The sequence below is a fragment of the Chiloscyllium plagiosum genome, unplaced genomic scaffold (genome assembly GCF_037043375.1).
Source record: "Chiloscyllium plagiosum isolate Xiang-an unplaced genomic scaffold, Cpla_swu_hap1 HiC_scaffold_9, whole genome shotgun sequence".
In the NCBI taxonomy this organism is placed as follows: domain Eukaryota; kingdom Metazoa; phylum Chordata; class Chondrichthyes; order Orectolobiformes; family Hemiscylliidae; genus Chiloscyllium; species Chiloscyllium plagiosum.
This window is the reverse complement of record NW_028270147.1, coordinates 95,239,006-95,254,787: the sequence shown is the minus strand read 5'-3', so window position 1 is coordinate 95,254,787 and position 15,782 is coordinate 95,239,006. Positions and strand designations below refer to the sequence as shown.

The 15,782-nt window shown below is 49.6% G+C and overlaps 1 protein-coding gene across 1 annotated transcript; it reads right to left on the bottom strand.

Annotated features, from left to right (window-relative positions):
• Window positions 1-822: 822 nt before the first annotated feature.
• Window positions 823-14,874, bottom strand: mrps14 (mitochondrial ribosomal protein S14). The gene is made up of 3 exons (XM_087990926.1): window positions 14,790-14,874; window positions 4,422-4,589; window positions 823-1,984 (listed from the first exon to the last, which is right to left on the bottom strand). Exons 1-3 carry the CDS (start codon window positions 14,850-14,852, stop codon window positions 1,802-1,804), a joined length of 414 nt encoding a protein of 137 aa, XP_087847052.1. The 5' UTR covers window positions 14,853-14,874; the 3' UTR covers window positions 823-1,801.
• Window positions 14,875-15,782: the final 908 nt, after the last annotated feature.

The window sequence follows — 15,782 nt, the reverse complement described above, 5'->3', positions numbered from 1 at the left end:
GACCGAAGGGTCTGTTTCCATGCTGTACATCTCTATGACTATTTATTGTGAGAGAGACAAGTATGCCCTGCATTGGGAGGCAACCTGACTCTTCCCTGGGAGTGATGGGAAGATTGGGAGAGTGCAGGGGAATGGGAGAGAAATGAAGGCTTCTAAAAGAAAATCAACTCTTTTGATTTGGTCACACGGGCTACTTTATTTTACATCCTGCTGCCCCACCATTACTCAAGTGACTGGAAGCAGCTGCCTGAGTAATGTGTCACCTAGAGGTGATATCCATAGGAAACTCAGCCTTACAGAAAATTAAACTTTGGAGAAATAGCAATAAGTAAATATCTGCTGCTCAAATGTGAAAAATGGGTCCTGCCATTCCAGAAAAACGTTGATTCTCCTGCTCCTCAGGTGCTGTCTGACCTGCTGTGCTTTTCGAGCACCCCACTCTCGACTCTGATCTCTAGCATCTGCAGTCCTCACTTTCTCCTAGCCCAGAAAATGGTCAAGTGCAGAGCACTCTCTAGGATATTCAAGGGACGCTGTTAAAGGAGAATCACAAAGACATTTTGTAAGATAGAAATATAAACAAAATATCCTTTACAAACATTTGGACTACATGAGTATATGCAGCAAACCTTTCATTAACTGGCACCTATGGGACCAAGAGTGTTCCAATTGATCAAATATTCAGGATATGCATAACTACTGTAAACTCTGACCAAGTGAAATTTTAAGACATTAACATCCCTCAGAAAATCTATGTCAAAACATCAACAGATGTAAATCAATGTAAAAACACAGTAAATAACAAACATAATACAGATGGTATACACATCACTGTTATACTTTAATTACAGCATAAACAGTCAGACATTGTGGTATGAGGTACATCATTTTGGCCGGTTCATTAAGACTGCTGATTGATAAGGTGCTGGTTAAAACAAAGTTTGCTCTATTGTACCAAGTGCATATAATGTTATAGTTTAAAAAAACATACTGCTTGCCTCTTCCAAACCCATCAAATAGCTTAAAATGATGCCCCCCTCAAGTCACTGTTTTGAAGATTTTGATGTTGTATGTTATACAGCAGACTGCAAATAATCCTTCAGTCATTTGAATTTGTTACAGCCCCTCATCACAAGTTTGGATAAATGTACAATTCTTGCAAGCAGACCCCGGCTGATGCTTTATATGGAAATAGGGAATAGTAAAACTTGAAAGAAACACACAGCAAACATTCAATTACAAGTAGAAAGGCAAAATACTGTGGATAAATGAGAAAATGTCAGAAATCCTAGGTGGCAGGATACTTCTTACACTTCTCAATTTAAACTTAATTACAAGTGGTCACTTACAGCTCAAGTGAAGTGTCAGGGTGGGGTCATAAATGCAATAGCACTCTATGAAGCTTTGCACAGCTCACTGGCCAAGCTATCACAGAGTAACCACTTGGGTAAAGTTGGTAGGATCATGGAGTCTCACCCTGGTGACAGTGTCAATGAGAAGGGGGAGTAGGCAGAATAGCAGAGGGGCAAGTTCCTCCCTCATCCCAACAGGACTGACTTGTATTTATTCAGTCCCTTTCACCACTTCAGAATGGCTCAAAGCATTCCACTGCCAATGAAGGACTTCTGACATGTAGCTGCTACAGTAACATGGTAGTAATGTATAACCCATCCACAAACAGAACACCCATTTCAAGAAGGGAACCTCTGCGATGTGATATTTGTTGTCCAAGGCTGTTTACCCTGTTCCCACAACTGGGATCACTCATGCTGAAAGTGTCAAAAAAAAGAAAGCAGCGGTGCTACCACATGGCACGCTGGATACCAGACATCTGGTTGTGGTCAGCGAGATGGCGGAACACGATCCGGCTGAGGCGCCATCTACGCTTGACGCCCCGCGGCCGAGAGGTGAGGACACAGCGATTGCGGATCCGAACTGGGCAACTGTCTCTTGGTAGGCTAGCGATCTCCTGGTCAGCAATCTCCTGCATGAAAACAATACTGTGGTGAGGAAAGAGCACAGTACTTTGACTGTGATTTCAAACATGACCAGTTCACAGGGCTATAGTCAGCCTGCAAGGTTTGCATTCAAATAAAACTTCACCCCCGCCATGGCTTTATTCCCCATTTCTCCATACCTTCCTCAACCTCAATTCTCTGTGCTCCTCTAATTCTGGTCTTATCGCCCTCCTTAGGCACAGAATTAGGCAGAATACTTAAACTGAACCTGAACAATGTTTTATGCAAGGTTACCATTACCTCCTTGCTTTAATGTGCCATTACTTAGAAAACCAAGGATTCTGGATGCCATTTTAAACAGTATAAAAACCTATGTTCCCCTTTACATTGCTACTTCTTACTGAGCACGGGAATCACGTCTTGCTTCCAGAAATTTCATTCCCGTGTTCCCATTGTTTCATTCCTGAAGAAGGGCCTGTGCCCGAAACGTCGAATCTCCTGTTCCCTGGATGCTGCCTGACCTGCTGTGCTGTTCCAGCAATAAAGTTTCAACAATTAGGGTTTGAACCTATGAAGGAGGTGCATCCAGACATTAATCCTCAGTGACCAGCCTGTACTTGTGATGTTACGCCACCTTGTTCTTGACCCAACCCATCAAACAGAAGAATTCAGGACTACGTTTGTGGTGTTGGTATTTTACATACAACTGGAAAAATTACAGATGGGTTCTTTACCTGAATTGGGGAAAGCAGTTTTTATAAACAGGCCCTTCACACCAACCCACATATGCATCATCTTCTGCAGACTGGCCTGAAGCACTGTCACCAGCTCCGAAACACTGGCCTGATTCTGTATTGCCAGCTCCTGCAGACAATAAAATTGAGGTCTTTCCTGTTCCCGATGTCTTTCCTGTTGAGGTTCTTTCATTGTTTTGAATATTTTAATGCTGAATATTGTACAGCAGACTGCAAATTATCCTTCAATCATTTGTATCTGTACATTCGCTCAAAACGTTGCTGTAGCTTTGGGTGAATAGTTTAAAACTGTATTCAATCTTAATTTGGTGAATACTGACCTCTTCTGGCTTTATTCAGTTACTGCCTGCATGCCACATGTGAACAAAACAGGAGAACATAGATTCCACCAACACCTCCCAACCTCGCCATTTCAAGATGTCAGCCAGTGTCTCCCACCTATAATGAACTCATCTGATCACAGAAGCTGGTGGAAGGTGCTGTACGGAAGGCAGGTAACCTTTGATGCTCCGCAGCACCAATTGCTAAGATGATCAGAACATGCCTTTCCAACGCTTTGTGGCTATCTCAGTAATTCGAACATTGTGATGGTTTTGTGCACATGTTTACAATCGATGATTGAAAGATGCAGTAAAACAAAGAACTGACAATTACACCCATCTGTATTAACAATCTGTGATGCTCTTACTACACTGGCTCAAACTTGCTTGTTCCCCTAATCAGCACGATCCCCTAATAAGCAGTAATAATCCAAATTTGGAAAGAACTTTGAGACTGCAAGTAGACAAGTTATGTCCACTCGAACAACAATGCTTCTTTCACTAGCAACCCCCAACCCTGTCAACTATAACAGAGGGGGCAATGGGATCTTGGGTATCTGCAAATCACACCCATCCTGGATTCTACAAGTACATTAGGAGCAAGAGAGCAACTTGAGAGAGAGTAGGACCCCTTAAAGATCATCTTTGCACTGCACCTCAGGAGATGGGTGAGATATTAAATGAATATTTTACATAAGTTTTTAACTGTTAAGAAATGGAGGATAGAGAACTCAGGAAAATAAATATTAATCTTTTGAAAACGGAAGAGGAAGTGCTAGAGGTCTTAGAAAACATAAAGGTTGATAGATCTTGAAGACCTGATCAAGTGTATCCCAGGACATTATGGGGCCCCTTGCAGAAATAGTTGTATAATCTATAAACATGGACAAAGTACCAGAGGACTGGTAATATTGTGCTATTGTTTAAGAAAGGCTGTAAGAAGCAGCCTGGAAAGTATAGACCTGTGAGTCTGTTAGACGATAAATTCATATTCATTCATTGTAAGTGAGTCAGAATCCTGGAACTCACTACCAAACACTGTTGTAGAAGCTGCATCAGTGCAAGGAGAGCAGTGGCTTAAGGAGAAGGTGCACTGTTGCCTTCTCAGGATACCAATAAAATCTCAGGTGGTCAACAAAACCTTGAATTTCAGTACACAAGATGGAAAAGCTTTATACGCCCACTGCAAAGCACATGACATGACTCTATATTATCTAAAGCACTGTCACATTAATTTCCTCAATTGTATGATTGGCATTATTGCATTCACCACCCAAAATCAAAGCACAGTCTAAACTCCCAGTTCTGAAGTGGGGGGGGGGGGGGCTTAGTCCGCAAAGCAGAACACGATCTCAATACTGAATTCAGCCTGCTGCAGCTGTCCACACCTGCAGTTCCTTCGGCAAGATAGTGTTTTTCCGTATCGCATTAAGTCGCCGTCTTTCATCTGCGTACTCAAAGGCCATTTTCCTCCTTTTCACATCTCGCAGCATTCGCCAGTCGACATAGTAATTACGAACTTGCCCCACATTCCCTCCTGGTATCCACGTCAACAGCTGCAAGAGGCAAAATGCAAGCATGTAAAATAAATATACATCTTACAAGCATTACATATTCTGGAAGAACAGAAAGCATAATTGAGTAACACTGAGAACTCCTGCATATGTACCATCTCCTCAAATGCACAGAATGCCTCAGTCTTCATAGCACATGGTGAAGTGAGGAAAGCCAGTGCTCAGCAAACTCCCAAATCAAGTTGTTTTTAGCCAGCACAACACCACTGTATAATGTGATGTGGGTATCACTGGCCAGCATTTATTGCATGCCCCTAACAACTTGGGGTGGTGGTGAACCACCTTCTTGAGCTACTATAGTCCATGGGGTGCTGATGCACCTACAATGCTGTTAGAGAAAGTTTTTTTTGGGTTTTGATGTTGCAACACTGGAAGCAGGGTGATATATTTCGAAGTTTGACCTGGAGGAACCTGTAGGCGGAGGTATTACCTTTTACCTGTTGCCCTTGTCCTTCTTAAGTCTTAAGTTTGAAAGGTGTAAATAAAGCACCTTTACTCCACTATAGACATCCAAGAACCTGCTACAAGCACCAGTTTTTATTTCAGTTAAGTTGCTCGCACTCTCCATCACCAGAGTAAGACTAATATGTAGCAAATGAGGAAAGGTTTTATGCTGTGGAATAATGTTAATCCCAAATTTTGATCAAATTCTTCAAATTAATTTCACACTATCAAAAGAGTAGCATAGTCTCATCTGCTTCACATTTTCACATGCAAGCATTCTCCAAATCAGATATATACTTTGAAGGAAGAACTTGCACGGCTGTGGAGAAAGAGGACAGGGAGTGAGACTAATCGACTAGTTTGTTTAAAGAGATAATGGCCAAACCACCTTCCTCTGCACACCGTGATTCTAAAATACTGCATTCACACACCAAGAGTCATACTTTAAAAAAAGGCCAATAACAAGGTACAATAAACGAACCTAGATCAGGCATCAAACCTTGCAACATTTAGTTCCACTATTGACAGTTCAACAAAACTGGGACATTAAAAATTGTTGCTTATTTTCTTCATATTTGATAAAAATGTAGCTATATATATATTAAACTTCCATCCATTTTGCACTAGGGAAATGGAGTTTAGATACAGAGGGTGGATACAGAGTGAGCAAAGAAACCAGAATTAAAAAGGAGAACAAGATGAACTTCAAGTACAAGTGAAGAAGAGTCCCAAACGTGTGACAAGGTGGAGAAGGTAAAGCAGTGGACTTGAGGAGCATGCAGTGATAAAGGGGGAAAAGCAAGGAGTGAGAAACAGCCCTCTGTTGGAGAGGATGGTGTAAACAGTGACACCAAATATTAGGGAGGTAGCTGAAGACGGAAACAGTAATTTTACATGCCTACGGTTCACAAAGTTGTGCCTTGCACAATCACAAGGCCTGAAAGTGCCTTTAAAAACTCTAGGAAGCGTGGCAGGCAGCCAGCCAGCCACAGCACAGTTGCACACTGGCAACAAAGTGACATCGAGTATCCAATAATGCAATCCATGTTGGGGAAGGAGATGTTGCCCACGACGACAGTGGACCCTGCTTAGGGAAGAGCGCTAACAAAAAGAAAGCTAAGATCCGAGGTCAGCAGATAATAAAGAGGACGGGCAAATGGAATTAGGGGAGGGGAGGGGAGGGGAAGGGGCTTTATTTCAAAGGGAATGCTGTGTAAGAGCTACACCGCTACAGCGGGCGCACAGAGAGGGGAGCCGGAAGGTAAGCGGAGACCAGTTTAAATTAACGTTTTTCTTTTCGCAGTCTGTGTTTTTTTTCCAACTAGGAGCAGGAACCCGGAAGTCGTCAACAGAGGCTTCTGGGAAAGTAAGAGGTTTGAGTGGAGAAGGAACCCGAGACACTACACGTGTAGTGTCTCCCGCCCTCCCTCCTCCTCTAACTTAAAAAAAAAGGACTCAGTCGGCTGAACAGGTAAGCTACTTAGTGTTCTTGTTTTGGAGACTAAGTGTAGAGTTATGGCAGCGCAGGCAGTGGAATGTTCCTCCTGCAGGATGTTTGAGGTAGGGGTGACCACCGATGCTCCTGCCAACTTCACCTGCAGGAAGTGCAGCCAGCCCCAGCTCCTCACCGACCGCATTAGGGAACTGGAGCTGGAGTTGGATGAACTGAGGATTATTCGAGAGGCTGAGAGGGTGATAGATGGAAGCAACAGGGACATAGTTACGCCAGAGAACAGAGGTGGCTGGGTAACAATTAGAGGTGGGAAGGGGAGGAAGCAGGCAGTGCAGGGATCCCCTGTGGTCGTTCCCCTCAACATTAAATATACCGCTTTGGATACTGTTGGGGGGGACGGCCTAGCAGGGGTAAGCTGCAGTGACCGGGTCTCTGGCACGAGGTCCGGCTCTGAGGCCCAGAAGGGAAAGGGGGAGAGAAGGAGAGCGCTAGTTATAGGGGACTCTCTAGTTAGAGGGACGGACAGGCGATTCTGTGGACATGGGCGAGACTCACGGATGGTTTGTTGCCTCCCGGGGGCCAGGGTCTGAGACGTCTCGGACCGTGTCTTCAGAATCCTTAAGGGGGAGGGTGTGCAGCCAGAAGTCGTGGTGCACGTTGGCACCAAAAACATAGGTGGGAAGAGGGGTGGGGAGGTCATTCAGGAGCTCAGGGAGTTAGGCTGGAAGCTAAAAGCTATGACAGACAGAGTCGTCATCTCTGGGTTGTTGCCGGTGCCACGTGACAGTGAGGCAAGGAATAGGGAGAGAGTGCAGTTGAACATGTGGCTGTAAGGATGGTGTAGGAGGGAGGGCTTCAGATATTTGGACAATTGGACTGCCTTCTGGGGAAGGTAGGACCTGTTCAAGCAGGACGGGTTGCACCTGAACCAGAAGGGCACCAATATCCTGGGACGTAGGTTTGCTAGCACTCTTCGGGGGGTTTAAACTAATTTGGCAGGGGGATGGGATCCGGACTTGTAGTCCAGCAAGTAGGCTAGCTGTTTTTCAGGATGTCCAAGAGTGTAGGGAGGCTGTGGAGAAGGTAGCACTGACAGGGAATACTTGCGGACACAGAGATGGGCTCAAGTGTGTATACTTCAACGCAAGGAGTATCAGAAATAAGGTGGGTGAACCTAAGGCGTGGATCGGTACTTGGGACTACGATGTTGTGGCCATCACGGAAACGTGGGTAGAAGAGGGACAGGAATGGTTGTTGGAGGTTCTTGGTTACAGATGTTTCAGTAAGATTAGGGGGGGTTGGTAAAAAAGGAGGGGGGGTGGCGTTGCTAATAAGAAATGGTATAACGGCTGCAGAAAGGCAGTTCGAGGGGGATCTGCCTTTGGAGGTAGTATGGGCTGAAGTCAGAAATAGGAAAGGAGCAGTCACCTTGTTGGGTGTTTACTATAGGCCCCCCAATAGCAGCAGAGATGTGGAGAAACAGATTAGGAAACAGATTTTGGAAAGATGCAGAAGCCACAGGGTAGTAGTCATGGGCGATTTCAACTTCCCAAATATAGATTGGAATCTACTTTAGATCAAGTAGATTGGACGGAGCGGTGTTTGTGCAGTGTGTCCAGGAAGCTTTTCTAACCCAGTATGTAGGTTGTCCGACCAGAGGGGAGGCCATATTGGATTTGGTAACGAACCGGGACAAGTGATGGGCTTGTTAGTGGGTGAGCATTTTGGTGATGGTGACCACAATTCTGTGACTTTCACCTTGGTTATGGAGAGAGATAGGTCCGTGCAACAGGGTAGGTTTTACAATTGGGGGAAGGGTAAATACGATGCTGCATGACAGGATCTGAGGAGCATAAATTCGGAGCATAGGCTGTCAGGGAAGGATGTCGTGGAAATGTGGAACTTTTTCAAGGAACAGATACGACGTGTCCTTGATATGTATGTACCTGTCAGGCAGGAAAGAGATGGTCGTGTGAGGGAACCTTGGTTGACGAGGGAGGTTGAATGTCTTTTCTTCAGTATTTACAAATGAGAGGGACCGTATTGTTGAAGAGGAGAGTGTGAAACGGACTGGTAAGCTAGAAGAGATACTTGTTAGGAAGGAAGATGTGTTGGGCATTTTGAAAAACTTGAGGATAGACAAGTCCCCCGGGCCTGACGGGATATATCCTAGGATTATGTGGGAAGCAAGAGAGGAAATTGCAGAGCCGTTGGCAATGATCTTTTCGTCTTCACTGTCAACGGGGGTGGTACCAGGCGACTGGAGAATGGCGAATGTTGTGCCCCTGTTCAAAAAAGGGAATAGGGATAACCCCAGGAATTACAGGCCAATTAGTCTTACTTTGGTGGTAGGCAAAGTAATGGAAAGGGTACTGAGGGATAGGATTTATGAGTATCTGGAAAGACACTGCTTGATTAGGGACAGCCAGCACGGATTTGTGAGGGTTAGGTCTTGCCTTACAAGTCTTATTGAATTCTTTGAGGAAGTGACCAAGCATGTGGATGAGGGTAGAGCAGTGGATGTAGTGTACATGGATTTTAGTAAGGCATTTGATAAGGTTCCCCATGGTAGGCTCATGCGGAAAGTCAGGAGGCATGGGATAGAGGGACATTTGGCCAGTTGGATAGAAAACTGGCTAACCGGTCGAAGTCAGAGAGTGGTGGTAGATGGTAAATATTCAGCCTGGAGTCCAGTTACAAGTGGAGTTCCGCAGGGATCAGTTCTGGGTCCTCTGCTGTTTGTAATTTTTATTAATGACTTGGAAGAGGGAGTCGAAGGGTGGGTCAGTAAAGTTGCAGATGAAACGAAGATAGGTGGAGTTGTGGATAGTGAGGAGGGCTGTTGTCGGCTGCAAAGGGACTTAGATATGATGCAGAGCTGGGCTGAGGAGTGGCAGATGGAGTTCAACCCTGTCAAGTGTGAGGTTGTCCATTTTGGAAGGACAAATAAGAATGCAGAATACAGGGTTAACGGTAGGGTTCTTAGTCAGGTGGAGGAGCAGAGGGATCTTGGGGTCTATGTTCATAGATCTTTGAAAGTTGCCACTCAGGCGGATAGAGCTTGTAAGAAGGCCTATGGTGTATTAGCGTTCATTAGCAGAGGGATTGAATTCAAGAGTCGTGAGGTGATGTTGCAGCTGTACAGGACCTTGGTAAGGCCACATTTGGAGTACTGTGTGCAGTTCTGGTCGCCTCACTTTAGGAAAGATTTGGAAGCTTTGGAGAGGGTGCAGAGAAGATTTACCAGGATGTTGCCTGGAATGGTGAATAGGTTGTACGAGGATAGGTTGAGAGTGCTAGGCCTTTTCTCACTGGAACGACGAAGGATGAGGGGAGACTTGATAGAGGTTTATAAGATGATCAGAGGAATAGATAGAGTAGACAGTCAGAAACTTTTTCCCCGGGTACAACAGAGTGTTACAAGGGGACATAAATTTAAGGTGAAGGGTGGAAGGTATAGGGGGGAGGTCAGGGGTAGGTTCTTTACCCAGAGAGTGGTGGGGGCATGGAATGCGCTGCCTGTGGGAGTGGCAGAGTCAGAATCATTGGTGACCTTTAAGCAGCAATTGGATAGGTACATGGATGGGTGCTTAAGCTAGGACAAATGTTCGCACAACATCATGGGCCGAAGGGCCTGTTCTGTGCTGTATTGTTCTATGTTCTTGTAAGGAGGAAGAAGGAGGCTTACATAAGGTTGAGGAAACAAGGTTCAGACAGAGCGTTGGAGGGATACAGGATAGCCAGGAGGGAGCTGAAGAAAGGGATTAGGAGAGCTAAGAGAGGGCATGAAAAATCTTTGGCGGGTAGGATCAAGGATAACCCCAAGGCCTTTTATGCGCATGTGAGAAACATGAGAATGACGAGAACGAGGGTAGGTCCGATCAAAGACAGTAGTGGGAGACTGTATATTGAGTCGGAAGAGATAGGAGAGGTCTTGAATGAGTACTTTTCTTCAGTATTTACAAATGAGAGGGACCGTATTGTTGATGAGGAGAGTATGAAACGGACTGGTAAGCTAGAGGAGATACTTGTTAGGAAGGAAGATGTGTTGGGCATTTTGAGGATAGACAAGTCCCCCGGGCCTGACGGGATATATCCTAGGATTATGTGGGAAGCAAGAGAGGAAATTGCAGAGCCGTTGGCAATGATCTTTTCGTCTTCACTGTCAATGGAGGTAGTACCAGGGGACTGGAGAGTGGCGAATGTTGTGCCCCTGTTCAAATAAGGGAATAGGGATAACCCCAGGTTTTACAGGCCAGTTAGTCTTACTTCAGTGGTAGGCAAGGTAATGGAAAGGGTATGGAGGGATAGGATTTATGAGTATCTGGAAAGACACTGCTTGATTAGGGACAGCCAGCACGGATTTGTGAGGGGTAGGTCTTGCCTTACAAGTCTTATTGAATTCTTTGAGGAGGTGACCAAGCATGTGGATGAGGGTAGAGCAGTGGATGTAGTGTACATGGATTTTAGTAAGGCATTTGATAAGGTTTCCCATGGTAGGCTTATGCGGAAAGTCAGGAGGCATGGGATAGTGGGAAGTTTGGCCAGTTGGATAGTAAGGTGGAGGAGCAGAGGGATCTTTGAAAGTTGCCACTCAGGTGGATAGCTGAAAATGTATTGCTGGAAAAGCGCAGCAAGTCAGGCAGCATCCAAGGAGCAGGAGAATCGATGTTTCGGGCATAAGCCCTTCTTCCGGAATGAGGAAAGTGTGTTTAGCAGGCTAAGATAAAAGGTCGGGAGGAGGGACTTGGGGGAGGGGCGTTGGAAATGCGATAGGTGGAAGGAGGTCAAGGTGAGGGTGTTAGGTCGGAGTGGGGGTGGGGGCGGAGAGGTCAGGAAGAAGATTGCAGGTTAGGAAGGCGGTCCTGAGTTCGAGGGATTTGACTGAGACAAGGTGGGGGGAGGGGAAATGAGGAAACTGGAGAAATCTGAGTTCATCCCTTGTGGTTGGAGGGTTCCCAGGCGGAAGATGAGGCGCTCTTCCTCCAACCGTCGTGTTGCTATGGTCTGGCAATGGAGGAGTCCAAGGACCTGCATGTCCTTGGTGGAGTGGGAGGGGGAGTTGAAGTGTTGAGCCACGGGGTGGTTGGGTTGGTTGGTCCAGGTGTCCCAGAGGTGTTCTCTGAAACGCCGCCTTCGCCTCCGCACAAGGATTCTCACCCACCCTCTGACGACCCCTTCTCCCGCCTCCAACACACCCCATCCACCTGGACACCCCGTGCTGGCCTCTTACCCACCCTCGATCTCTTAATAGCCAACTGCCGCCGCGACATTAACCACCTCAACCTCTCCACCCCTCTCACCCACTCCAACCTCTCACCCTCGGAACGTGCAGCCCTCCACTCCCTCCGTTCTAACCCCAACCTCACTATCAAACCGGCAGACAAGGGAGGCGCGGTAGTAGTTTGGCGCACCGACCTTTACACCGCTGAGGCTAAACGTCAGCTCGTGGACACCTCCCCCTACTGCCCTCTTGACCATGACCCCACCCCCCACCACCAAACCATCATCTCCCAAACCATCCATAACCTCATCACCTCAGCGGATCTCCCATCCACCACCTCCAACCTCATAGTCCCACAACCCCGCACCGCCCGTTTCTACCTCCTGCCCAAAATCCACAAACCTGACTGCCCCGGCCAACCCATTGTCTCAGCCTGCTCCTGCCCCACCGAACCCATCTCTGCATACCTCGACACGGTCCTGTCCCCCTTAGTCCAAGAACTCCCCACCTACGTTCGGGACATCACCCACGCCCTCCACCTCCTCCATGATTTTCGCTTCCCCGGTCCCCAACGCCTTATCTTCACCATGGACATCCAGTCCCTGTACTCCTCCATCCCCCATCACGAAGGACTCAAAGCCCTCCCCTTCGTCCTTTCCTGCCGTACCAACCAGTACCCTTCCACTGACACCCTCCTTCGACTGACTGAACTGATCCTCACCCTGAACAACTTCTCTTTCCAATCCTCCCACTTCCTCCAAACCAAAGGAACAGCCATGGGCACCCGCATGGGCCCCAGCTATGCCTGCCTCTTCGTAGGATATGTGGAACAGTTCATCTTTCGCAGCTATACTGGCACCACCCCCCACCTTTTCCTCCGCTACATCGATGACTGTATCGGCGCTGCCTCGTGCTCCCACGAGGAGATTAACAGTTCATCCACTTTACCAACACCTTCCACCCCGACCTCAAATTCACCTGGACCGTCTCAGACTCCTCCTTCCCCTTCCTAGACCTTTCCATTTCTATCTCGGGCGACCGAATCAAAACGGACATTTACTATAAACGACCGACTCCCACAGCTACCTGGACTACACCTCCTCCCATCCTGCCCCCTGTAAAAACGCCATCCCATATTCCCAATTCCTTCGTCTCTGCCGCATCTGCTCCCAGGAGGACCAGTTCCAATACCGTACAACCCAGATGGCCTCCTTCTTCAAAGACCGCAATTTCCCCCCAGATGTGATCGACGATGCCCTCCACTGCATCTCCTTCACTTCCCACTCCTCCGCCCTTGAGCCCCGCCCCTCCAACTGCCACCAGGACAGAACCCCACTGGTCCTCACCTACCACCCCACCAACCTCCATATACAGCGTATCATCCGCCGTCATTTCCGCCAACTCCAAACGGACCACACCACCAAGGATATATTTCCCTCCCCTCCCCTATCAGCGTTCCGAAAAGACCACTCCCTCCGTGACTCCCTTGTCAAGTCCACACCCCCCACCAACCCAACCTCCACTCCCGGCACCTTCCCCTGCAACCGCAAGAAATGCAAAACTTGCGACCACACCTCCCCCCTCACTTCCCTCCAAGGCCCCAAGGGATCCTTCCATATCTGTCAGAAATTCACCCGCACCTCCACACACATCATTTATTGCATCCGCTGCACCCGATTTGGCCTCCTCTATATTGGGAGACAGGCCGCCTACTTGCAGAACGTTTCAGAGAACACCTCTGGGACACCCGGACCAACCAACCCAACCACCCCGTGGCTCAACACTTTAACTCCCCCTCCCACTCCACCAAGGACATGCAGGTCCTTGGACTCCTCCATCGCCAGACCATAGCAACACGATGGTTGGAGGAAGAGTGCCTCATCTTCTGCCTCGGAACCCTCCAACCACAGGATGAACTCAGATTTCTCCAGTTTCCACATTTCCCCTCCCCCCACCTTGTCTCAGTCAAATCCCTCGAACTCAGCACCGCCTTCCTAACCTGCAATCTTCTTCCTGACCTCTCCGCCCACAACCCCACTCCAGCCTATCACCCTCACCTTGACCTCCTTCCACCTATCACATTTCAACGCCCCTCCCCAAGTCCCTCCTCCCTACCTTTTATCTTAGCCTGCTGGACCAACTTTCCTCATTCCGGAAGAAGGGGCTTATGCCCGAAACATCGATTCTCTTGCTCCCTGACATGCTGTGCTTTTCCAGCAACACATTTTCAGCTCTGATCTCCAGCATCTGCAGTCCTCACTTTCTCCACTCAGGTGGATAGAGCTTGTAAGAAGGCCTATGGTGTATTAGCGTTCATTAGCAGAGGAATTGAATTCAAGAGTCGTGAAGTGATGTTGCAGCTGTACAGGACCTTGGTAAAGCCACAGTTGGAGTACTGTGTGCAGTTCTGGTCGCCTCATTTTAGGAAAGATGTGGAAGCTTTGGAGAGGGTGCAGAGGAGATTTATCAGGATGTTGCCTGGAATGGAGAATAGGTTGTACGAGGATAAGTTGAGAGTGCTCGGCCTTTTCTCATTGGAACGGTGAAGGATGAGGGGTGACTTGATAGAGGTTTATAAGATGATCAGAGGAATAGATAGAGTAGACAGTCAGAAACATTTTCCCCGGGTACAACAGAGTGTTACAAGGGGACATAAATTTAAGGTGAAGGGTGGAAGGTATAGGGGGGAGGTCAGGGGTAGGTTCTTTACCCAGAGAGTGGTGGGGGCATGGAATGCGCTGCCTGTGGGAGTGGCAGAAAATCATTGGTGACCTTAAGCGGCAATTGGATAGGTACACGGATGGGTGTTTAAGCTGGGACAAATGTTCGGCACCAACACCGCGGGCCGCAGGGCCTGTTCTGTGCTGTGTTGTTCTGTGGAGTCGGTAGGTTTTGCAGAAACTACACAAGGCACTGGCCAGGCCCTCCCCAGAATACAGTCGAGAGTCCCACACCCGCGCTGTCTCCAGGGAGGCCGTGAGTGGATCTCAGCCCCTTATCCGAGGGGAGCTATACCGGGTCCCTCCCCGTGACCACCCCATCATTACCCTCACACATTCACCTGGCGCCCCGCTCCCTGGAACAGGCCGATCGTTCGGACACACACCGCCGCCGCCGCCGCCATGTCCGCGCGAACCCCGACCCGACCGGCCACGTGACCGCCCCTCGGCAAACCGACCAATCAGGACCCGCAGCGCGAGCCCCGGTCCGACAGGGACCACGCCCTGCGCCTCCGCCCCCCCAAACCCCTCCTCTCCCCCCCCTCTCCTCCTCCTCACCCCCTCCCCCTCCCCCTCCCCTCCCCTCCCCTCCCCCTCCCCCTCCCCTCCCCTCCCCTCCCCCCCTCCCCCTCCCCTCCCCCTCCCCCTCCCCTCCCCCTCCCCTCCCCCTCCCCTCCCCCCCTCCCCTCCCCCTCCCCCCTCACCCCCCTCCCCCTCCCCCTCCCCCTCCCCTCCCCTCCCCCTCCCCCTCCCCTCCCCCCCTCCCCCTCCCCCCTCTCCCCCCCTCTCCCCCCCCTCTCCCCCCCCTCTCCCACCCCCTCACCTCCCCTTCCACCCCCCTCACCCCCCGCTCCCCCCCCCGCTCCCCCCCCCGCTCCCCCCGCTCCCCCCTCTCCCCCCCTCTCCCCCCCCTCTCCCCCTCCTCACCCCCCCTCACCCCCCCCTCACCCCCCCCGCTCACCCCCCCCGCTCACCCCCCCCGCTCACCCCCCCCCGCTCACCCCCCCCCCGCTCACCCCCCCCCGCTCACACCCCCCCCGCTCACCCCCCCCCGCTCACCCCCTCCCGCTCACCCCCCCCCCGCTCACCCCCCCCGCTCACCCCTCCCCCTCACCCCCTCCCCCCTCACCCCCTCCCCCCTCACCCCCTCCCCCCCTCCCCCCTCCCCCCTCCCCCCTCACCGCCTCCCCCCTCACCGCCTCCCCCTCACCGCCTCCCCCCTCACCGCCTCCCCCCTTACCGCCTCCCCCCTTACCGCCTCCCCCTCACCCCCTCCCCTCACCCCCTCCCCTCACCCCTCCCCTCCCTCTCTCACCCCCTTCCCCATTCACCCC